The following is a 24140-nucleotide window of genomic DNA, read 5'->3' on the forward strand; positions in this document are numbered from 1 at the left end:
TTAACATTTTTAAATTAAGTAGGTACTTACATTAAAATTATCTATGAAACTAACAACTACAAAAATAAATTATTAATTTAGAGTAAAAAAAAAGGATGTTTTTATTTGAAAAAAGTTTAAATCGCAACAGGATCATCCTTCTGTAGAACAAAAATGTCTTAGGGTTAGGATTATTCTATTTTAAATAAAATAAAATGTTGATTTTTTTATCTCGAATTTGTGATAACGTACTATCACTGGTAATTAAATTTCCTTTTTTTCCGTGATAGAAGCAAAACATAATAAATAAAATGTTGATAAATGATAATTGAAAATGTTTAGTGTTAATGAAATAGATAAGAAGTTCTGTACTCAAATCTCTGATGAAAGATATCTACATAAAAATTAAAATAATAAATTAATTTTTAAATCATAGAATATAAGAAATTAAAATCACATACCCGAAATTTCTGTCAGTTTGTTTATTTCTTAATTTTAATAGTTCTACTGTAAAAAAAAAAAAAATGTTAAGACCTAAAGTGTTGTCTCAAGTTCTAAGTCAAGCCAATAGCAATGGTGTTGAAAACACTATGTAAGTTGAAATGTATCTTATTCAAAATAATATAAATATGAACAATAATTTACTATATAATCATAGTATATTATTTAATAATTTATACTTGAAGATTAAAATAGTTGTGGAAACACAGTATTTTTAGTAGTAGAAATTTGTGGTTTACTTGAATTTTCATATTTTAATTCTAAAGAAAGATTAAATTATGTTTGATTTTGTATAGATAAAAATGTGAATGGAACTTCTATTGTAGGATACAAGTTATAGACACTAATGATATGTATTTAAAATTGATTAATTGATGTGTAAACACAATTAATTAATTTTACATATTATATTGAACTATTCAACTGAATTACCAAAAATAATTAAATTTATGACTTGTATCCGTATTGAAATCTTCTGAGATCGTAATTGAATAATAGTGCTGTTATATAATAATTAATAATTATATTTTATATTGCTATTTTTGGTCTCATGACAAAGGCTATTGACATATGATGGAAGTTTATTGGCATTTAGCGGTTATGGTGATAGAGATTCAAGCATCACAGCTATAATTGCAGCTAACTTGTGGAATACTTATCATAAAAATGGTTTAGCTACTCTAAAAGAAGATCAATTACAACTAGTTCTCATGGATTGTACGGTAATAAAATAGAAAAAAATAAAACCTTATGTTTTATTATAAATCAAATTTTATTTTTCCAGAAGTAGTATTTTCATTCCACTTCCTATGATCATATCTATCCTATATATAAAATGTTTCGCACACTCAATAATTCATCCATAACTTAATCTAAGTTTTCCTTGTATTTTGATCATTCTTATAAATATTATTATCTCACACGTTTATGTATATTACTTATAATTGCAGTCAGCCATTTATTTAAATAATATACCATTAGTTATATATCTAATATTTATGAACAATTCTTTACATTAATATTCCCTAAATATTGTTTAATAATTGTCAAAGTTTGTGTTAGTATGTGTGGTTGTTTCAGTTTAAAAGCTGAAATAGAAAAAAAACATTTTAATTATCTTGCATTAAATTTTTTGATACTTCTTACAAATTACAATTAAATGATTAATTCCTTAAATGACATTTTTTAAATTTTAATTTTATCAAATTCCCTATCTATTTATAAGGTTATTCAAAACTTATTAGACTATTTATAAAAAAATGTTATTTTATTAAAAAACTTTTGTTTTGATCAGAATTTAAATTAATGTTAGTACTGTTTGATTATTGCAGGAAGGCAGAATTGCAATTAAACAAGTTGCCAACATCTTATTATGTTTGTATGCAAATCGATCTGTAGAATTTGGTTTATTAAAAGAAAAAATAACTGCTTTATCATCATACTTAGACGGTCCGCTCAGGCAACTTTCAGCATCTTAATACACACAATCATATACTATAAATATATTTCTTTAATTGTTTAATAATTTTTAATTATCACCAATATAAATGTATATTATGTTCATAAAATTTTAAAGTAATATATATTTAATATTAGTAAATTCAATTTTTTTTTTTAGTAAGTTTTTTATTTTTTCACAACTTGTATAACATCTTCATCGTGCATAATATGCTGCAAACCCACTCTTTGAGGTGAATATTTTGTACTTGTGCCCTAAATATCAAAAAAATAAAAATACATTTTTTACAGAACTATAAATCCATTAAATACATACCCAAACTAAAGCATATTTAAATTGTTCTGCTAATGTACGATGAATTGAATGACAAACGTGTTCCACTGTAACACCTTTTCTTAAAATTAAACAATCATCGAAATCAGGTGGTTGACCAGGCTTTTTAGTATACACTCGAATCAATGATAAATATTGCCATAGTATTTCCAGTAAATAGTCAAGGTTCAATTTCATATTACAGCTAAAAATATATTGATTAATGTGTATTTTATATTTTTAAATAGTAAAGTATTGTTATTATTTAAATAAATCATTTACACATTGTCACTTGTTTAGTACTTTAGTAATTGTCTACACAAAATGTAGTTTAATTACTTCCTATGCATTTTTATTTGAACTAAGTCAAGAAGGATATATATTATATTAGAAAATTGTAAATAAAGAGAAAAATGTTTAGCAAATGATTTTATTATACCCATGGGTTCAATATATAAGCAGAAGTAAATTTTTAATTATAATTATCAATTTAAATAATTTAAATAATCTAACATATGTTTATCAAGTATTTTGGGGTATATTTAAACTATTTTATTTTCAAATTAATTAGATTTATAAGAAAACAAAAGTTATTGCCGAAGTAGTATACTAAAAAATAATGTTGGTATCTATTGTAAGTAGCATAATAAATGAATATCAAATGTTTAATATATTATTTTAAACTGACCTAAATAATTAATACTTGTTAATACCTGACTACAACACTATTAGGTTGTCTGGCAATCCTGTCTACTTCTTCGATAGATATTTGATCAATTTTGTTGTAGACATACATACATGGTAGATAAACACGATTATCAGAAATCACATCAATTAGTTCATCAGGTGTACAATCTTCTCGAAATAGAACTTCTGCATTAAATATTTTATATTCATGTAAAATAACTTGAACAAGTTTTTCATCAACTCTGGTTAATGGGCAAGTAGCATTGAATGCTAATCCACCACCTTTTTTTATCTATAATAAAATATATAACTATTATAAACAGACAACAAAGCATTATCTTAAAAATATTACTTTAAAATAAATATTTGGCTTTCGTTTATTTAAACGTATTCCAACACTTTCCAGTTCTTTTTCTAATAACTGACGCTGAATGTCTTGCTTTGTAGCATCCAACATCATCAATACTAAATCAGCAGTTCTAGCAACTGCTATAACCTATTATTAAATTATATATGCATTTATTTAAAAAAATAATAATAAATATATTATATTTAAGTCTTAAAATTTTGTTACCTGTCTACCTCGTCCTTTTCCTTGGGATGCACCTTCAATGATACCAGGTAAATCCAATAATTGAATATTGGCATCTTTGTATTCAATTACTCCAGGAATACAAGTTAAAGTAGTAAATTCATAAGAAGCTGCTTCACTTTCTGTATGTGTTAACGTACTCAAAAGAGTAGACTAAACAATAAAAATTATAAACACGATATAATTAATTAAGGAAAAAATATCTAATATAATGTACCTAACATAATAAACAAATATAATATATTCATTTTAAAAGTATTAATATTACAATTGATTGTTTAAGTTTTGAGGGGGATGGATGAAAAGGTCAAAAATATACTGCAATTATACATACTTTACCGACAGATGGAAAACCTATCAAGGCTACTCTAGCATCACCAGACTTCAAAACATCAAATCCTTCTCCTTTTTCTTGTTTTTTAGATGGTTCCAATAATTGAGCACGATACTTAGCAAGTTTGGCTTTTAATAAACCCAAGTGGTACTCAGTAGCTAAAAATAAATTAGGGTAATATTGTAAATGTAACTAAAAAAATTTTTATGTAATGAATAAAATTAATCAAAATCAATTTTGACAGTAAAAATTATTTTACCCTTATTTTTTTGAGTTCTGTTAATTTCTTTTTCAATTTCCGATATTTTTTCGAGAATACCCATGGTTTAACAAATTCATTAACGTAAACCAAAATCAAAAATACAAAATTTATATCTTTGATAAATAAAAACTTAAAAAAAAAATTAAAAATGTAACAAAAAAAAAAAAAAATGAAGAACTTAGAAATTTAGAATTAGAACCCTAACCTCACCTGCTATATTCCGTATAGATACTATAAACGTTTTAAATATATTTTATCAAACTTTGATATTAAATATTTATCATAATAATACTCTTTCTAAACATGATAAAATGATAACATTTATTTTGCTTACATCAACATGCTTATCGCTGGAGTGTTCTGGTTATCACTAATCAGTAACCGAACTTCAAAACATGGCCAACTTTAAATTTGTAAGATCTACAGGAATATAAGTAAAAAAAAACTTGTATTTAAAAAAAATGTTAAAAAAGTTTAACAGCACCTTAAACATTACTTATTATGTAATACAAATCCATAATTTCAGTAGGTAATTTAGTTTTACGTGTAACTTAGTTTCAACGTTTAAATCGTACACATAATATTATGTATGATATAATTTTTTTTTTAATGAGTGATCTTTAAAGTGTGAGCTGAATGTTTCTGAAAAAGAATCAAATTAATTTGTCAGTTTTATTTAAAAATGTGTATCAAATACATTTCTGCGGCTATTCAAATAAAGAAGTAATCAGTAGAATGAGAGTATTAAATGTTGCTGAAAAAAATGATGCTGCAAAAAACATTGCTGGGCATTTGTCTAGTGGCAATCTTCAAAGAGTAATTAACTTAAAATTAGTTTTTTTCCACATTGACTAAATAGGTAGTGCTTAATTATTTTATTTACATTTCAGAGAGAAGGTTTTTCAAAATTTAACAAAATATATGAGTTTAACCATACTTTTCAAGGATCGCCAAGCACTATGATTATGACATCTGTTTCTGGTCATTTACTTGGGTATGAATTCCAAGGCTCATACCGTTCATGGACATCTTGTTCTCCTCTTGAATTATTTCATATTCCTGTTGTAAAAGAATGTCCAAAAGACTTTCTTAATATTAAGGTTAGTAATACCTTACTCTTTTCTTATAATGTTTGTATAAATTAAACACATAAGTAGTTAAAGACATATAAATGCATAATATTCACTCGATACAAAAAGTATAAAAATAACTGAAAATTAATATGTTATTTGATTAAATGAATGCATTTGGAATTTAAAATATAAAATTTAGACTTTATAAATCATGTCCGTGTGTGCCAATAACCAATATGTTGCAGTTTATCTTTAAAATAATAAATAATATTTATAATTTGGTTCTAGAAAACATTAGTTCGAGAAGTCCAATCATGTAATGCATTAGTGATATGGACTGATTCTGATCGAGAAGGAGAAAATATTGGATTTGAAATAATTAATGTGTGTAGAGAAGTTAATCCAAGAATTCAAGTTTATAGGTATGTTGTGTTTTTGACTAAATTTTTTTTTAAAACCCAATTTTATGTTTATTTGAATTAATATTGATTGTTTTAGAGCTACATTATCAGAAATTACTAAACCGTCAGTACAAAGAGCTATTAGTAATCTTGGACCTCCAAATAAAAATATTAGCGATGCAGTTGATGTGAGAAGTGAATTAGATTTAAGAATTGGTTTGTAAATACTTTTTATTGCATTCATTTGTTTTCATTTTCCTAATAGTTTTCAAAATATTTTAGGTGCAGCATTTACTCGTTATCAAACAATGCGTTTACAAAAAGTGTTTCCTGAAGTATTAGCTAAGAGTTTAATAAGTTATGGTAGTTGTCAATTTCCAACATTAGGATTTGTGGTTGAACGGTATAAAGATATTCAGAATTTTATTCCTGAAAATTTTTGGAAAATAAAAGGTGTTAAAAATGTATAAAATAATTTCTATAATGTATTATTATTGATATATGTGTACAATATATTTTTAGTTCATCACAAAATTGAAAATTTGGATGTAGAATTCTCATGGCAACGAGTAAGGTTATTTGATGAAGTTCTTTGCAATATACTTTATGAACGTTGCCAAGAAAATCCAACTGCTTTGGTGTTGAAAGTAACTAAAAAGCCTAAATCTAAATGGCGACCAGTACCTTTAGATACTATTGTAAGTAATTCTATCTGAATATATAGAATACTATTGTATCATCATTAAAATATATCTTTAGATATGATATTTGTTATGTTTAATGCTATTCATTTTATAGATAACAATTTTGTGTTACAAATAATTAAATTCAAATTTTTTATTATTTATTATCCTATTTAATATAATCATATTGTGTAAAGTTCCATTTAAAATACAGTTTAAAAAAAAAAATCAGTTTTTACATATATTTACCTATTTATGGATGTATATTAAAGTAATTAATGTAACTTTTTACATATTTGTAGGAGTTGGAAAAAGCTGCTAGTCGTAAACTTGGAATAAACGCTAAAGAAACTATGAAAATTGCTGAAAAACTGTATAGTCAAGGTTTTATTAGCTATCCTAGAACTGAAACTAATATATTTCCTAAAGAATTAAACTTATCAAATTTAGTTCAATTGCAAGTACAAGATAATAATTGGGGTGGTGAGTGCTTTCTTTTTACAGCAAGATTTAAATAGTACATTGGTACTCATAAAATTAAAAATAATTTAATTTGCTTAGATTTTGCGCAAAATATTTTAAACAATGGCCCTTCACCTCGACAAGGTAAAAAATCTGATCAGGCACATCCTCCAATACATCCAACTAAATACACAAATGGACTTCAAGGTTTGATATATTCTATCATAATAATAATTCTTTATTAACGGAATAAATTCCAGTTACAAATATTCTGTGAAGTATAGCGATTGTAAAGTAATGCAAATGTACATATTATTTTTAATAATATAATATAATATTAAGTAATTATGCCTATTTAAGTGAAAATGTTATACAATTAATATTTAGATAACTAGAAAACTTATCAAGTGAACAAATCAACATTTACTATAATATTACCTGCAGACATAACAAATTTAGCAGGGCTGTATAACTCATATTTAGTCTTAGCATTTAACAGATAAGATATGGGTTTATTTCTGGAGTTAATAGGATTAATTTTAAAGTTAATTGATCAAGCAGTTTTAGACAATCAATCATAATATGCAATAATTTTAATAATAATTTCAAATTTAATGTAAGGTATTTGGTTTATTAAGAATCAATTTAAAAAAATCATCTATTGTATTATTTTTATACCTACACCTTTTTTGTATGTGATTGTTTATTTTTGATTAATATTAAACTTTTAAATGACATGATAATTTTATTTATTTAACCACAATAATTAGGTATGTTATGTTTATCATACACAATCTTTGGCTTTCACTTATCAAATAACTTTACTAAAAGGAGGTAAATCATGTCACAGAAAGAATTTTGAATTTGTTTATATTATTCTAAAACAATACTATTTTTTTTAGTAAATCACAATGTTAATATTAAGTATATATAATTATAGATAGAGAACGTAAAGTTTATGAATATGTTGTGAGACATTTCTTAGCTTGTTTATCCAAAGATGCTGAGGGTGAAGAAACTATTGTAAATATTGAAATAAACGGAGAAAAGGTAATTTTGTATTTAAATATATTTATATGTTGAAATATTATTAGTTATTATTTAATTTAATTTTATATTTTTTACATAAGTTTATTAGTTAGTGTCTAATTATAAATGTAGAATATTTTTGTTATAGTTTTTAGCGAACGGACTTCGAATTATTGCATTGAATTACCTAGAAGTATATCCTTATGATAAATGGTCAAATAAACAGATCCATAATTACAACCAAGGACAATCATTTATGCCTACTAAAATAGAAATGATTGATGGACAAACTAGTCCTCCAAATCTCCTTACAGAAGCTGATCTAATTTCTTTGATGGATAAACACGGCATTGGTACGTGTACTCTTAGTTTAATATTCTTTATATTTATTTTTTATTTAATTGATAGTTTATAAGAAAGATAGTTATTTATAGTAAAGAGCTTTGTTAATCAAAATAATTTTATCTTAAATATTATTAAGAATTTAATTTATAAGTTAACTCTCATTAAAAATGATTGTAGTCATAACTTAATTGAGAACTATTGTAATAGGTACTGATGCTACGCATGCCGAGCATATTGAAACTATCAAGTCACGTTTATATGTTGGACTAGAAAATAATAAATACTTTGTTCCTGGAGAACTTGGAATTGGTCTAGTGGAAGGTTATGATAATATGGGTTTTGAGATGTCGAAACCCCATTTAAGAGCTGAACTTGAAGCAGATTTAAAAAAGTAATAAGTTATTAAAAATACTATGTTATTTATTATTTTAAGATTTAGAACCTATTTAAATTTATAGAATATGTGAAGGTACCAAATCACCTTCAGTGGTACTCAGAGAACAAATAGCTAAATATAAAGAAGTATTTATTAAAACAACAGAACAAGTATGTAATTAATCGACCTACTTAAAATTGCATTTTTAATGTGGCTAAAATATCTTGAACTGTAGGTAGAAAAATTAGATCAATCTTTAGGAAAATATTTAAGAACACAGCCTATTGCTTTCCAAAATAATGGTCAACATGAATCAATGACAATAAAGAATATTCGCAAATGCCCTGTTTGTAAACTAACTAATCTGGTATTAAAAAAAAAACAAAACAATCAAGGATTTTTTATCACGTGTACTGGCTTTCCAACTTGTAGAAATACATATTGGTTACCTCCTAGTGTAATTGAAGCACAAGTCAGCGAGAATGTTTGTTCCCAGGTACCTTAATAAGACAATTTTTTATATATATTAGATGCAGTAAATGATATTTTATTAGAGTGTTGTGTAATATTTTAGTGTTCAGGAGATATAAAATTAATTAAATTCCAATTCACTGCTAGAAGTATGCGACCTCATTATCCAGATACTTACGAGGGTTGTATAAATGGGTGTGATTCTACATTGAGTGAGATACTTCAAGTTAACATGTCTCGTCCTTCATCTTCTTCTTCTTCAAGCACCCAACCTTCTAGTAGAAATATTGTTACAACCAATCAAAATAGGGGTAAGTTGATTTCAATATTAATTATTTGTATTTTTATAATGATGTGTGAACACAATCACTCATTAATTATTTTGTTAAATATTTCAGGTCCTAACCGTGACAATAATGTTCCTCGTCCAGCAAATAATATTTCCAGGTTTGGGAGTTCTCAGAATACTCAGCCTCTTAACAATGGTATTTATAATCACAATTTTATAATTATTTATTAAATTGTTGACGTAACAATTTTTATTTATTATAATTCTTATAAAAATATTTTTTTTTAGATTGATACTTGGGCTTAGAGTTGTATAAATATTTTTATTAAACAAATTAATTGAAGTTTTATGTTTTATTAATGAGTATTCTAGAAAATTTAAATAATTGAAACAGACTAGATTCTATGAATATAATTTTTAGAAATATAAAATAATTTTATTTAAATAAAACAAAATCATTGAATTAACATTAAAATATAGTACCATAAATATTTTTAATAATTATATAATTAAATCCAGTCTATTAAAATTAAATATAATTTTTTTTTAATGTTGGATTAAGAGCAAGTATTTATGCAACTACATTTAATTTTTGTGAATGGTTTTATCTCATAATAACATTGATAATAATTTGAACAATGCATTTCTTAATTATTTCCTAGATCAAGTTTGCTGTCAATGTGGAAATGCTGCTAAGCTGTGAGTGTTTTGTAACAAATATAAAATTTATATATTTTGATAAATTGTACCTATTATTTTAGTTAAACATTTTTGAAATAATAACTTTAACTCAGTATGTAATTATCAATCGCATAGTTTATTAAAAAAATAATATTTTTAAATAAAATATATAGAATGATAACACAAAAAATTGTTATTGTTAATTAAATTAAGTTAGTTTAGATTGATTATTAATATAATTTATTAATTTTTAGTTATTAGCGTTATGTTATGATGTGTACTTATTTTATTTCATTAGATTAACAGTTACTAGAGAAACACCAAATAAGGGACGTCAATTTTATGGTTGCTCAAAACCAATTTCTGTAGCTGATAGATGTACTTTCTTTTTATGGGCAGACGACCAACCTAGGCCTGCTGCCAATCATCCTAATATACAATTTAACAATAGAAATAATGGTCAAAATAATAATGGACAAATGAATAATTCATATAGAGCTAGAGCTGTAAACAGTTAGTTTTTATTTTGTTTTTGTTTAAAAAATATTGTTAAATACTTATTATAGTATTGATGAACATTATTTATGTTTGTAGATCACTCTGGCGGACAAAGAAAATGTGGACTTTGTAAGCAGACAGGTAAATATAAATTTTATGTATTTATTTCACTTATTATGTAAATTGGAAAATTTTTTAAATTATTTCAATACCTATTCTAAGTATATTATGTGCTTTGTGTTCACAAAACATTCTTTTTTGTAGGTCATACACGAAGAAACTGTCCACGGAATTAAAAACAAATATGTATGTATATTTATTTTAAATTTTATTTGCTCATATTGTTATACTTACAAATAAATATTATATAATATATTTTTATGTATAAAACTATGAATCAATTTGAAATTCCAAGTTTAAAAACCCTGGATAATTATATTCCTTAAACAAGGAAAATTTAATTAAACACATATATGTGTTCAAATAACAATTTTTACTTGTATATTTTGGTGATTTGATTAATTATTTTTAATACAAATAATAACTAATTTAAATGAATAATACATTTTAGTTAGACCAGACCATTCACATCAAATTTTCTACTTAATATTTCTGTTGAACCACATTATATTACTGAACATTAACAACACGACAATGCATTATAAAATATAAATAAAATTTAATATTTATTTTATAAAGTTATAGCCATTAACCAATTATAATTTATTTCTATCTTAGATGGTTTATAATGGATCAAATGTTCTTTAAAATCGTGTTTAATTATTAATTATCTAAGATGAAGTGACAGTATATCTCTTTGTTTTTTAAACTGAAAATTGTATTAAAATTAATTAAACGCCAGATGCTAAACCTCATTTAAAAATCATGTTTGATTATTAACAGATGTTGAAGTATGTGCCTTTCTTTTATTATTAAACTCAAGGTTAAACCAGTACTTACTACATATTACCTAATAACCAATAAGAATTAACAGGTGATAAACATTTTATATAGAAGCTTTTAATTGATTTTAAAATAATAATGCTTATATTTTATTATTTTTATCACCTAAATAATCAAGAACATTTTTTTTAATAAGTCATATATTTTTGAATAAAACAGTAACAGTCATTAAAAAAATAAAAAAAATAATTTATTGGCATAAGTAAATATACATTGTTTGTTTGATATTCTTTTTGGTACAAAAACAATTTTATAAATATACATAAACTATACATAATTTAGAAATAGTTTTGGTAGTTGTTACCTGAACCAGTATAATCAACAACCATATTTTTTATAAATTAAGTAAATAAAGTGATGTACAGACCATTATTAAACGCTAAAGTTCTGTTGTTATTTCATCTTGTGGTCTGAAGCCAAGAGTGAAAAAATCATCTTCATCAGTTGCAGTTGAGTAACAATTGTAGGGAGGCATTTCAGCATTCCACTCAGCTACTAACATACTTTTAGATGCATTTGCTTCTAATAATGAAAGAGAAGCAGGACTAGTGGATCGACCAAAAGTTGATACAGTCTTTTCTCGCAGCATTATCACCTCATCATTCTCATCTGGATGTCTAGAGAATATTATAATGAATATTTAAATATAATTAAATGAATGTAAATAGTGCAGTTGATTTACCTGTTATGATCATTATAATTATCATCAAAGACTGAGATTGCAAGTTGTTTAATGCGAGATGGTGATGATGAAGATGCTGATAATGGTCGATGTTTTTTACTGTTTGCAAAAGTAGTCAACTGAATTGGTTTATCACTAAAATGTTCATTTGAACTTGTTTGAGAAATCTGTAAATATTTTAAATTAATTACCAAAGAATAAATCTATTTAATAATAATATATACCATTATAGGATGTTGTTTTTTGTATCTTCGCAAGACTCTATCACCCCAAGCCAATAAAATTTCCCAGTCAGAAGGCGGGTTCAAAAAACAGTCTTCTTTGTTTAATAGTATCAAGATTCTAGATAAATCTTTTAAGACTGGTCTAAAATGAAATGTTGAAGTGTTGTAATATAAATTAAATTACACTAAATAAAAATTTAATATATACATACCGATATGCTTGAATAGCAGAATGTTGTCGGCTAGGACCCCTAAGTTCTCGGACTTGTTTTCTTGTTTCATTTAACATGGATAAGAAAACTGGTGCATCAGGTCGTAACTTTTCCAACTGTTTGAAAAACTCTAATCTGTCACAGTCATCACTTTCTATAAAACCACATCAAAATTTAAAATTCAATTAAAAAGTAAAAACAATAACAATAATAATAATAAAAAACAATACCTTGGCTTTGATGAGAACCGCTAGTTAAGGGTCCCAAACTAGGTGACATACGAGATTTTGATCTAATATTTGAACATTTTTTAAATTTTATTACCATTCCTACAACCAATAAAATAGTTGAAACTATAAGAAATCCAATAAAAACTCCAACGGTTATTGTCGCAACTTGACCCGACAATTTTAAATTTCCAAATATAGTCTTATCTAGAATAAAATTAAAAATTAAATCAATATTCACATAACCATACAGTATTTATTTTAATAATCTATATACAAACCAGTTATTGAGCACACGCGGCCCATTTGATGATAATTTGTAGACCATGTATATTCATACCCTGATGGACAAGTTTCAGCACATTGACCTGTAGCCACAATCAATACTTTCCTACATTTTTTACAAAGTCCATCGGTATCACATTTTAAACAGTCTGAATGTGTATTGTTACACTTTTCTATTGCACTATTATTATCTAAAAATAAATAATTTAAAATACAATTAACAACAGACTAGGTACATTTTAATATTGTAACGGCAAGAAACATAAGTGGTACGGTTTACTTGCCTGCATATGAATATACCGCCTCTGCAATAATAAAAACCGAAACGATTACCAGTTTTATTTTTCTTCGGATCAAACTCATAATTTTCGCTCATTTTCATTTCCCGAAATCAGGATGGTGAGCACTCATAGTCGGTGGACACGAACGCTTCATTCATCTATCCGTGAGTATTGTACGACTATAATTATTTTGTTGCCGATTTAAAACGATTTCCCGACTACCGTCGCAGAAATAAACACGTCTAATGAGTCGTGTGTACAAATAGCTCGTCTACGATTATTTCGTTACGTAAAAAAATAAATAGAATAAACGTAGGCACAGCGTTTCCGACTCACATCCTACATATAATATTATTATTATTATTATTATTATTCATCTCGCTATCTACATTCTACAATAGCCTACATGACAAGACCGTCTCTTTCATACGCGTACATGACACATGCAATGCAATTTATCATTTATCATTCGTATACATATACGGTTGTATACATTTATATATATATATAATATATAAGCACAATGTTATTGTACAAGAGAATTTTATTATTGAGAGATTTGTTGTTTTTCCACATCTCCAGATTCCGTTTTTCAGTTTCACTACCGACAGTGTTGGTAACACTATGCCAGCACTCCGAAGTGGCTAGATGATAATAATAACAAACAACAACAAACGACAAACCGAATAAGCCGACGACGTTGTTGATAAACTTTAAGCTTTGAGCTTGATGATTTTATTGGTATAACTCTGTTAATTAACAAGTCCTAATAAACAATAATTTAGTTTAAGGATTACGATACATAGCTCATCACGTTACATTAACATGCCGTTTAATATTTTTTGGTTTGCGGTAGTCAGTTTACTTACCCAGATACAGCCTCACACACCGACACAATAATTTTATGAATTAACTATAGAGTTTGGTTATTATTAATTTTATACGTTACACTTTAGTAATGTCCGCTTGAAGTGAGTCCCAGGTTTTCGTTGATACTGCGTTGTGTGTACACGAATCATGGCTTCGGCAGATCTAATAAGCTTGAATAAGACTTGGGAACTTTCGTTGTATGAACTTCATAGAACACCGCAAGAGGCAATTACGGATAGCACAGAGATTGCTGTGTCCCCCCGGAGCTTACATAGTGAATTGATGTGCCCAATATGTTTAGATATGCTCAAGAAGACTATGACCACTAAAGAATGTCTTCACAGGTACAAATAAAGTTAATCTGTTAAAAATAAATTGTCAATAAATTATCATACTGGTTTTCAGATTTTGTTCAGATTGTATTGTTACTGCTCTCCGTTCTGGTAATAAAGAATGTCCTACCTGTCGAAAGAAATTGGTATCTAAACGTTCGTTACGTCCAGACCCAAATTTTGATCTACTAATATCCAAAATCTATCCTAGCCGTGACGAATATGAAGCCCATCAAACCAGAGTGTTAGAACAATTGAATAAAAGCCATAGCCAAGCAAATCTAGTGCAATCTATAAATGAAGGTATCAAAATTCAAACACAAAATCGTTTACAGCGTACCAAAAAGAATCAACAAGATGAGCTCAATGAAAGTAGTTCTTCGTCTACACCAAAAACCCCATCTAACAACTTTGGGCTTGGCAAAGATAATGTTACTAGAACAGTGGTTCAAGCAAAAGTGGCAAAGAAACTTAAAACAGTAATGATTTCTGAAAATGATGGTCCAGCATCATCTTTGTCAGCTGACAGATCAGATATTACTGAGTGTGATGGCTCTTCAAGAGGAGTATCAGTAGATGAAATTGAATTGGTATTTAAACCTCACCCAACTGAAATGGGATCTGATAATCAATTAATAAGAGTGTTGAAAGAGAATTCTGTACGATATATTAAAACTACTGCAAATGCTACTGGTAAATCTATTTTATTTTTTAATTTAATAATAAGAACTTTAAATATGAGGATAACTAAAAAAGTAAAAATAATAAAAATTTATTTTAATATTATTTTAATAAATATATTGATAATTCATTTTTTATTATTTGATAAAACACAACTTATTATTGAACAGGTGAATTATGAGACCAAATTAATTTCTCTTTAGTAGCTTTGTGTCTAAAATATGAGCATTTCTTTATAATATATACTCTTATCTTTAGATTTTATAGTATATAATTTAGAGTGTAAGGTAATAACAAATAATATGATTTAAACCAAGTGTAGTAGACTGTGGGTGTCTGCGTTCGGCTCTAAATTGACAAAAATTAGTGGACACTTAAAATTTTTTACTTTAATGCTGATTTATTTTTTAAATTATTTGTACACCTTTAGAAACTATTTACTGACCCTTTTTTTTAGATCTAATTATTATTATTACTGTTATAAATTTTAGTATAATATACATAATAAAGCGACAATATTAAAAAACTAAAAATGTTTTTATAATAATTAAATATAGTTGTTAATTATAGTAAAAGGGGATGGTGCGTCAAAATATTTCAGGTAAAATGTTATTGAAAACATTTCTAAAATAAATGTTGACTGATCTAGGTGATGATGATTGTACTTTTAACTTTCATCAATTAAATTACAATTTATAACAACCTAGCCTTTAATGTACCTCCACTAAAATATTGTATAAAATTAATTATAATAAAAAATTAATATTTATGATGATTACTGGTAAGGTTATAATAAATTAATTTCTGGGGACCCTAGTCCATAAAAAAAGTATACCATAAGAATCACGGTGAAATTATATTGAATATAGTGAAGAAATTTGATGATAGGCTAAAATACACACAACTTAAAATTTTAAGAAAATGGAACTAGAATAATATATTTTTATTTAATTCAATTTAATTTTAGTATTTATTAACTTTATTGTGATTAATAAAGTAGAACCTTTTTGGTTGAGTACAATTGTTTTGGTATTTCTTGTTAAAGTTATTTTGTAATGGAGTATTTTGACATATAACCAAGTAAAAGTGTAATTATCTGAAAAATTTAATTATATAATATATTATTTTGAGAAACTTAGTTACTCCAATGTATAATAAATAAATCTTATTAACTTGTCTTAAGTCATATTTTGATCAAAAAAAAAAAAAAATGTATAATTGTTAACTTATTTAAAATATTATTTTTTTTTAGTTGATCATTTAAGCAAATACTTAGCGATGCGACTTACATTAGATCTTGTTCCGGAGCTTCCAGAACGGGCTCTAAGCTTTTTAATCTATGTATCACCAACATCTGATCAATATGTTCCGTTAAATGGAAATCAGACTTTGCGACAGGTTCACGACAAATATTGGAAAGTGAATAAACCTCTAGAAATGTTTTATTCGTTTAATTAAGTTATGCTTAACTATTTGTTAACTATAATTTTTTTTTACTCTTTTCTGCCTTTCAAATAGTATTAATTTTTAAGAATGTTTTTATAAATACTGTCTAATATAGTGTTAATGCCTATCACTTAAATATATATATAATATTTATTATACTACTTGTATTCGCTTTAGATTAAAACAGTGGTATACATTATTCAAGTTAATAGTGAACCACTCACTAACGCAGACTGAACCATTTGAATTCCTCAAGTGGTAACTAAGTGCTTTGTTTTAGGTTGTTATCATTATATTATGCATATACATACTGGTGATTGTGGTAGGAACTGTTTATGAGTAGTTATACATTGACACAGCCAGATTTTGTTAGTCAAGTGGTTTATTGTTAACCTGAATAAAGTACAGAAATAATTTGCTTAGTGATTTTTGGTTGATTTAATTTAGTAGAGCTATAATTGAATCAGTTTTATAAGCAATCGGATTTGTATCAAAACCCAAACTTTTGTAAGAATTAAAAAATGTGTCGTGGACTAATCGGTTTCTACAATTTTGACTAGTATTATAAAAAAATAAAAAACCGTTTGTAATGGTGGACAACTCAGAATTTTCTTGAAATTTGTAGATCTACATAATATGAAAAATCTTTAACTCTAAAGAGATATCATTGTTTTGGATAATCCAGGTTTCTCAAAAGACTGATACAATTTTTATTGCAAAGTTTTCAATTGATACAAGAATAATTGTTAGTTTGATTAATTGTGATTTGCTTAAGTACTATACGTAACATGAAAACATTACTAATATTGTGTTTGAATAATTATATCGCCATAAATTTTTAACTCATTCTCTTCCTTCTTTAGTACTAATACAATTAAAAATTTTGCACTCATCAACTAAAAATGCACAAATTTGGAGGATATTCTTTTATAAGTAATAGTATTGTAAATACATACATATAGTTGGTAGTTTGATTATTAATTTTTAAGAAATTGCTTTAATTTATTGTAAGGCTTTGAAAGAATAGCTTATTGTTTTCGTCTTCCTAACTCGTAACATACTAAAATATACATTTGGAATTTCCAATTTTGTTTTTTTAGCTTTAACTTTAGAGTGAATTTTTAATACACATCATGTTGAATCATAGAAAAATATCAGTATATTAATTTAAAATTTAATTCTATGAGTGTGACTTGTTTTACTCTACACATCAATACATTAATGTATTATATAATATTTATTTTACATTATTTAATTTAATAATGACTTCCTGCTCTAAAACCTTTTGCATTTTAAATATGTAAGTATTTTTTAGCATAGGTAATACTACAAAGTTTAATAAAAAACTTTTAAATAAAAATATTAAAAATAACAAAATAAAATTCATCATAATCATTCAAATTTATTTATAACAAGAAGCTATTTTTAATTCAGTCTTCAGCAATTAAAACTATTCTTATTTTCATTAATTTATGTATTTCATAATTCAAATTTTGAACTTTACGAAAATAATTGTAATCACTAGTTTATAAATTAAATTATTTCAAAAAAATTCATAATTTTTAATTAAAATAAATTAATGGTTATTAAAATTATAGAAACAGAAATTTAAGTGACTATAAAACAATCTAATGTGTTATAAATATATACTCAAATCAGATTAGTATATATTAAAGTATATAATTAGTATTATATTTTAAAAGGTATATTCAATACAATATTTGTATTTGTTTTATTTCAGAGCTTTAGCTTTTTCTTCTTTTAATTTCAGTTTAAAACACTTTGCTTCCATTTCTTCAAAATGTTCTGCAAATATCATCTTGAGTGCAGGATACATTAATGGTAATTTGTGTAAGACATTTGGTGCAATCTGTAAATTTAAATTAATTTAATTTTTATATAATATTTATTTAATTGAGTGCATTAAAATATATAATAAAATAAGTATTAATAAATTTGGTAAAGATGTAATAGTAATAATAAAAATATATTTTTTTTTTTTTAAAAGTCATATAATATTATGTATTGTAGAGATTTACTAATTAGTTTTGATTTACTTTTTTATAAACTTTATTTTTGAATATGGATTACACAATACATACAATATTGCTGCTCCAAATCATAAATATGGTATGTTTAATAAATATTTAAATTTTTAATATTTAGAAAATAACCTAATTAATTATAAGATTAAAACTTATGATGTCAGCTCCGTATCTGTCGGTAAATTTAATCTTAACGTTTTACCGTCATCAGAGAACTATTATTTTAGGAACATTAAATAGGAACAGTGATATTTATTACTTTAAAATTCTGTTATTTTTGCGTTCCAATATCTTATTATTTAAATAAACAAAAATAAATTAATAAGATATGAATAATACCTCCATATTATCAAAAGCAATTCCAACATTACTTGGAAGATCATTATTTGGCATGTATGGAATTTTTGCATAACGCTGACTAAAATGTGTGAGTATTGTAAATTTAGCATTCATTTTTTTGCCAATATTTATAGCTTGAGACATAGTTGAATGCATTTTCCGTCTAGCTTCAACCACTAACTGATCTTCCATTGTAGCTTCATGTATTAAAAGATTACTATTCTTTCCTAAATAAAAAATAACAAAAATATTGTTATTATACATTTTGACTTATTGTAAAATTTTTTTTGTTATTATAAATATTGTTTTCTATTTACAAACCTAATTTGACTAATGAATCACAAGGCATTGTATCACCAGAATACGTTACTTTCCAACCATTTGTATGAGTAAATGATACACCAAATGCATTAGGACAATGTCTTACTAAAGTAGTTTCTATGTCTGACATATTAGTCTGTTTTAATAAATCTTTTATTCTTAACTTTGTTGACGATTCAAAATCCTTAAAAATTTTAATATTATAAAATAAATTTAATTTTATGTTTATTTTAACAATATAATAAAGTAATTATTATTTACCAAATCTGAGTTAGACACAATTTGAAATTCTTCATTTAGTGCTGTAAATCTTCTATGATAAAAATTTAACCAAGTCATAATTTGTACAGGTGCTAATAAATATACAGGCTGATCCAGTTTAAGCAGTCCATTTGCTTTCATTTGTTGACGTACGCTTAATATTCCAATTAAGCCAATATGATGGTCCGCGTGTAAATGAGATACATAAATAGCTTTTAAGTCTCTCAATACTGTTTCAGCACCAGTTACACCAAAGTGTCGTACTAATTGTCCGTATGTTCCTTCTCCAGAGTCTAACAATACACATTCGTTCTCACTAGACAACATTTAAAAATAATATTTCTTCATACAAAAATTAAATAATTTCATACCCAGTGTACATTAGAATACCACTAGTATTTCTCGTTTTACTTGGTATACATGAGCCTGTACCAAGAAATGTAATTTTAGGATAAATGTTTGTATCTGTAGGAGAAGCATTTAAAATGTCCTGCTTTACTTGAGCTAATTTTTCTTTAAATCCATCAACCTTAAATGTTTCTGCAATAAACTCATCGACATCTAAAATTAAGGTGCTAGACCTAAAGTTTATTAATTAATAAACATTTGTAATAGGTGATCAGTAATAAGTTTAATTACCTGTCTATATATTTGCATGGTCTCAAATTAAATGATAAATTGGTTTGTCCATTTATTGTTATAGAATTTGTGTCGATTATTTTTTCTTGTTGGTTAATATCTAAAAAATAAAATAACAATTTGAATTTTCAACCTAAACCAATTTTTATCAAAATCGATTTTTTTTAATAACCATTTAAAAAATAAATAGCTGTAAACTTGAATTTTTCAAAAAATCTTTGTATATGCATCAAGACATGATAAAATTTTTAAAATATTTCAGTTCTTTTAAGCAGTTAATAGATATTTGAAATTTATTTGTTTTTGTTTTTTATTAGACATATATTGTAAAAATGTTGTTTGTGAGTAAAAATAAGAGAAAATTAAACACAAGCTTCTATTTAAATTATTGCTATAATTAAATTTTTTTGAAAATACATAGGTATTCATGATTTATTTTGATAAAAATTATTGAAAAAAATCTGTCAAGTCCACAAATATTAAAAATAATATTTAGTAGTTAAAACTTTAACACAACATTTCTTATAAATGTTTGTTACCAAGACTTTATTATTTATTTAATGTAGATCTTTATATTTTATTATATTAGTTTTTAAATCAATAAAAATAACTTTTGCCAAATCCCACTATAGTTGACTAAACTTTAAGTTGATACTTTTTATAAAAATAATTGAAATTGGTATTATACATTTTAAATCATTAAATTATTCTTACTAGGAATGCCATTGTCTTTTAATAATGGATAAATATTTTCATCTAACATATTCAGCTTATACTGTATTCTATGTATTGCAGTACTACCCAGGCATTTATTTTCATTATTTAACAATAAATGGAATGTTTCAGGTGGAAATAATTTCATCCATGATATATATCTAAAAAAAATAATTATTAAAGTTATTTCTTTTTTCAATCATGTTTGAATAATAGGACTTAAACTCTAATTTAATTAAATTTTAATAATTTATTACACTTGTTACCTTGGATCGTTTCTCACATCCTGTGGAGTAAAATGAATAACCATAAATGCAATATCATCTTCATTAATAACACCACGTTGGTGTTTTGAAAAGATTGACTCATTCAATAAAGAGTCAATATAATCTTCACTTGGACATTCAACAACTAAAACAAATTAAACTGAAAATGTTTAGGTAAATTATATAAACAAAATAAGCTTAATATTTTAAGAGGATAATACTCTAAACTATTTTATATCTATTTAACGAACAAAATCACAAGTTTATGGTTCTGAAGAATCAATATAATGTTGTTATCTTAAATATTAGAATATATTGACAGATTATCAAATTTAAAAGTAAGAATATTATCTAAAGTACCTGATTAATTTGTATTGATATTTAAATTTTTAAGGAAGATATGAGCATTAAAACATGTATTACAAAAACCTACAGTAATAAACATAAAATCCCAAAACTAATGGCCTATATTGACAAAGCATAATCAGAAAAAAAAAAATTAAAATTAAAATAAAAGTTAATAAAATTTTAAATAATATTCTTACTTAAAGTTTTAATAATAAAATTTGTATTACTGAACTCAATTTGTTATTTTGTATGATTGAGAAAACAGTTATGGGTAAGATATAATAAAGAAAAATGTAAAATTCATAAAATATTATTTAGTCCTTTAGTTTTTCTCTAACTATGAATGAAATATTCAGAATTATCTCTATTTCATGATTCAAAGAGTACCTATACCAACCACTATTTAAAATTTTATTTATTAATTTAATATTATGAAATCATTACTTATAGATTTTCTTATATTATACTGCAATACCTTACCAATAAAAACTGGTCCTGGATCATCAGGAGATGTTACATCACTTGATTTAACTAGGGTTCCATCAGATAAGGTTATATCTTTACCAGATTTTAATAATCCCAATAATGGTCCAGGAGGAACATTATGATAAACACATTTGTCCAAATCTAAAACTCCTGGTTTTGGTTTAAGGCGACAAACATATGACATGGCAATATTACTAATTCTACTCAAAGTACTATCAGTTATAAATTTTTTATCATCTGAAATAAATTAAAAAATATTTTATGATTTTATTAAAAATTAATTTTGTGGCATAAAAATACCATAATTAGCTAGCTAACCAGTTCTAGGTTCAGAATTGCTTCTTTTACGTTTATTTTTTTCTTTTTTATCTGATTGTTGTATATTTTCATAGTCATAGTAATTAGTATCATCTTCTAAAGTATCATCAACATGTTGAGCCTGTGAATTATTTATTTCAATTGAGCTATAAAATAAAAATACATGTCATAAACATAAATAGCTAATATTATTATAAAAAATTTGTTACTTTTCGGACATTGATCGAAGTTCGTCACATCGTTTGTTTGATATCAATGGCACATAATGGACAACTATTGCATTATCTTCATATGGCGTAAAAGGATCACTTTTACTAGCTGTAATTTTTAGATCTCGTAATACTACAAATCTTTTAGTAGCAACAAATAATTCTTCCTGTAAAAAAATAATAAAATTTCATTAAATTCAGCATTTTAAACATGAACATATTAATATTAAGTATTATATAATCACTTTAAAGCAATAAGAAACTAGCTTTTGAATAACATGATTTGATCATTAGTTAAAATATCTATTAAGTTTTATAATATAAAAAAATAGTAATAATAAGCTAACTTAAATTGTATTTTTTATCCATATTTTTTTCATGATCACATAATTTTAATCAACCACAAATATATTATTTATTATATTGAAAGAATAGTAATCGGTAACATCAAATAAACACTAACTATTCCTTGTGGTCCATGCAGTTCTATGTTTGGTACACCAACATCTTGAACAGTTAAAGCTAATCCTGGTAAACCGCCAATATTTAACCAATTTGAATGTGTGATAAACACATGTTCCAACTTTGATAGTTTCATTTTATGTTCATGTGCCAATCTTTGTGTACCCTCTCCACAGTTAAAAAGGTACCTAAAATGAGGGTATGCAAACAAGTTGAATTTCAATATGCATAATACCTATTTAAGAATAATATAAGATAAAAATATATTACCTAGAATGATCTGTAAACAAATATAAGCACCTTGGAGCACCATTTGCTCCACTGCCAAGAATTTGAATTTTCACTATACCCGGTGGAAATTTGGACTTGCTTTTGATTTTAAATTTGTTCTGTTTACCAGTAGCAGTAGATTGTGAGATGTTCTTAGCCATTTGTTTTAGTATTGTATTTGGATTGCTGAAATAAAATAACTGGCAATTCGTATATATAAATTTTAATGGTAATTTGTCAAATAATTTAAACGACATTAATCGGTAGATTAACTTTGTAATTTATCAAAATAATTAAAAAGAAGTAATGTTATATTAAGTATTAACGATAAGAAAAAAAATTGGGGTTCAAACTTCAAAAATGTGTTTTACAAAATAATAGGTAATTTGGTATTTGGTATTCGCTACATTTGATAATCGGACGTGAACTCCGTTAAACCACAAGACTACGGGAGACGTGTTTAACCTATGGTCATTGAATGATATGGTTCTAGAGCATAAACGTGTTTGCGTAATAAACCTTACCGTAACCTAACATTACTTATGGTTTGAGGCTGCGATGTTAACAATATCGATTTCGATGATAACCAGATAACGAATTGTTATTTATTTGATTTTCTTGTGTATTGCAGAACACAGATATTATGATAAATTGTAAAATGTAAATAATTAATACTATTTTATAAAAAACAAAATGTGTGTTATGCTTACAAAATGTCTATAATATTTTCAACTTGTAACAAATTTAATTGTTATACATTTTCATAGTTCAATGCTTACTGTTCACTACATTTAAACGAATTTGTTTTTAAATTAAAAGTTCCTA

General features: G+C 25.2%; 6 protein-coding genes across 6 annotated transcripts; 3 read left to right on the plus strand and 3 right to left on the minus strand.

Moving 5' to 3' along the window:
• Nucleotides 1–349: 349 nt before the first annotated feature.
• On the plus strand, nt 350–2040 carry LOC112599926 (ragulator complex protein LAMTOR2). The gene is made up of 3 exons (XM_025347049.1): nt 350–571; nt 1040–1202; nt 1812–2040. Exons 1-3 carry the CDS (start codon nt 504–506, stop codon nt 1956–1958), a joined length of 378 nt encoding a protein of 125 aa, XP_025202834.1. The 5' UTR covers nt 350–503; the 3' UTR covers nt 1959–2040.
• A 2-nt stretch (nt 2041–2042) lies between these two features.
• On the minus strand, nt 2043–4338 carry LOC112599925 (developmentally-regulated GTP-binding protein 2). The gene is made up of 7 exons (XM_025347048.1): nt 4124–4338; nt 3865–4022; nt 3513–3683; nt 3291–3434; nt 2965–3230; nt 2255–2456; nt 2043–2193 (listed from the first exon to the last, which is right to left on the minus strand). The coding sequence occupies exons 1-7, from the start codon at nt 4185–4187 to the stop codon at nt 2107–2109; spliced, it is 1092 nt and encodes a 363-aa protein (XP_025202833.1). The 5' UTR covers nt 4188–4338; the 3' UTR covers nt 2043–2106.
• Nucleotides 4339–4578: 240 nt separating this feature from the next.
• Nucleotides 4579–14319, plus strand: LOC112599945 (DNA topoisomerase 3-alpha). The gene is made up of 20 exons (XM_025347076.1): nt 4579–4942; nt 5017–5226; nt 5488–5621; nt 5698–5816; nt 5883–6053; nt 6123–6298; nt 6586–6766; nt 6845–6952; nt 7686–7795; nt 7923–8127; nt 8327–8510; nt 8578–8665; nt 8731–8991; nt 9070–9277; nt 9365–9451; nt 9918–9954; nt 10235–10449; nt 10531–10575; nt 10699–10740; nt 14265–14319. The coding sequence occupies exons 1-19, from the start codon at nt 4763–4765 to the stop codon at nt 10728–10730; spliced, it is 2751 nt and encodes a 916-aa protein (XP_025202861.1). The 5' UTR covers nt 4579–4762; the 3' UTR covers nt 10731–10740; nt 14265–14319.
• LOC112599946 lies at nt 11576–13756 on the minus strand. Its single transcript, XM_025347077.1, has 7 exons — nt 13312–13756; nt 13024–13218; nt 12746–12949; nt 12516–12669; nt 12304–12445; nt 12080–12246; nt 11576–12014 (listed from the first exon to the last, which is right to left on the minus strand). The coding sequence occupies exons 1-7, from the start codon at nt 13388–13390 to the stop codon at nt 11777–11779; spliced, it is 1179 nt and encodes a 392-aa protein (XP_025202862.1). The 5' UTR covers nt 13391–13756; the 3' UTR covers nt 11576–11776.
• A 6-nt stretch (nt 14320–14325) lies between the features above and the next one.
• Nucleotides 14326–17563, plus strand: LOC112599947 (E3 ubiquitin-protein ligase RING1-like). Its single transcript, XM_025347078.1, has 3 exons — nt 14326–14522; nt 14584–15203; nt 16444–17563. Exons 1-3 carry the CDS (start codon nt 14326–14328, stop codon nt 16647–16649), a joined length of 1023 nt encoding a protein of 340 aa, XP_025202863.1. The 3' UTR covers nt 16650–17563.
• A 773-nt stretch (nt 17564–18336) lies between these two features.
• LOC112599935 (ribonuclease Z, mitochondrial) lies at nt 18337–23736 on the minus strand. The gene is made up of 13 exons (XM_025347067.1): nt 23316–23736; nt 23047–23233; nt 22584–22750; nt 22375–22520; nt 22051–22293; nt 21223–21367; nt 20957–21117; nt 20243–20342; nt 19975–20184; nt 19604–19919; nt 19343–19526; nt 19022–19248; nt 18337–18507 (listed from the first exon to the last, which is right to left on the minus strand). Exons 1-13 carry the CDS (start codon nt 23570–23572, stop codon nt 18370–18372), a joined length of 2481 nt encoding a protein of 826 aa, XP_025202852.1. The 5' UTR covers nt 23573–23736; the 3' UTR covers nt 18337–18369.
• Between the last annotated feature and the right edge of the window lie 404 nt (nt 23737–24140).

Source organism: Melanaphis sacchari, unplaced genomic scaffold (assembly GCF_002803265.2).
Source record: "Melanaphis sacchari strain LSU unplaced genomic scaffold, SCAv2.0 Contig56_pilon_pilon, whole genome shotgun sequence".
Lineage (NCBI taxonomy): Eukaryota > Metazoa > Arthropoda > Insecta > Hemiptera > Aphididae > Melanaphis > Melanaphis sacchari.

Coding starts and splice junctions, on each gene's coding strand:
- LOC112599926 (XM_025347049.1), top strand. CDS start 504: ATGTTAAGACCTAAAGTGTTGTCTCAAGTTCTAAGTCAAGCCAATAGC. Junction 572..1,039: donor AATGGTGTTGAAAACACTAT/GTAAGTTGAAAT, acceptor CTCATGACAAAG/GCTATTGACATATGATGGAA. Junction 1,203..1,811: donor TAGTTCTCATGGATTGTACG/GTAATAAAATAG, acceptor TGATTATTGCAG/GAAGGCAGAATTGCAATTAA.
- LOC112599925 (XM_025347048.1), bottom strand. CDS start 4,187: ATGGGTATTCTCGAAAAAATATCGGAAATTGAAAAAGAAATTAACAGA. Junction 3,684..3,864: donor GTTTTCCATCTGTCGGTAAA/GTATGTATAATT, acceptor TTTATTGTTTAG/TCTACTCTTTTGAGTACGTT. Junction 2,194..2,254: donor TTAAATATGCTTTAGTTTGG/GTATGTATTTAA, acceptor TTTGATATTTAG/GGCACAAGTACAAAATATTC.
- LOC112599945 (XM_025347076.1), top strand. CDS start 4,763: ATGTTTCTGAAAAAGAATCAAATTAATTTGTCAGTTTTATTTAAAAAT. Junction 5,622..5,697: donor CCAAGAATTCAAGTTTATAG/GTATGTTGTGTT, acceptor TGATTGTTTTAG/AGCTACATTATCAGAAATTA. Junction 8,666..8,730: donor TTATTAAAACAACAGAACAA/GTATGTAATTAA, acceptor CTTGAACTGTAG/GTAGAAAAATTAGATCAATC.
- LOC112599946 (XM_025347077.1), bottom strand. CDS start 13,390: ATGAGTTTGATCCGAAGAAAAATAAAACTGGTAATCGTTTCGGTTTTT. Junction 13,219..13,311: donor GGCGGTATATTCATATGCAG/GCAAGTAAACCG, acceptor ATTTATTTTTAG/ATAATAATAGTGCAATAGAA. Junction 12,015..12,079: donor AATTATAATGATCATAACAG/GTAAATCAACTG, acceptor AATATTCTCTAG/ACATCCAGATGAGAATGATG.
- LOC112599947 (XM_025347078.1), top strand. CDS start 14,326: ATGGCTTCGGCAGATCTAATAAGCTTGAATAAGACTTGGGAACTTTCG. Junction 14,523..14,583: donor ACTAAAGAATGTCTTCACAG/GTACAAATAAAG, acceptor ACTGGTTTTCAG/ATTTTGTTCAGATTGTATTG. Junction 15,204..16,443: donor AACTACTGCAAATGCTACTG/GTAAATCTATTT, acceptor ATTTTTTTTTAG/TTGATCATTTAAGCAAATAC.
- LOC112599935 (XM_025347067.1), bottom strand. CDS start 23,572: ATGTCGTTTAAATTATTTGACAAATTACCATTAAAATTTATATATACG. Junction 23,234..23,315: donor TTGTTTACAGATCATTCTAG/GTAATATATTTT, acceptor CCCTCATTTTAG/GTACCTTTTTAACTGTGGAG. Junction 21,368..22,050: donor TCCAGGACCAGTTTTTATTG/GTAAGGTATTGC, acceptor AATTTGTTTTAG/TTGTTGAATGTCCAAGTGAA.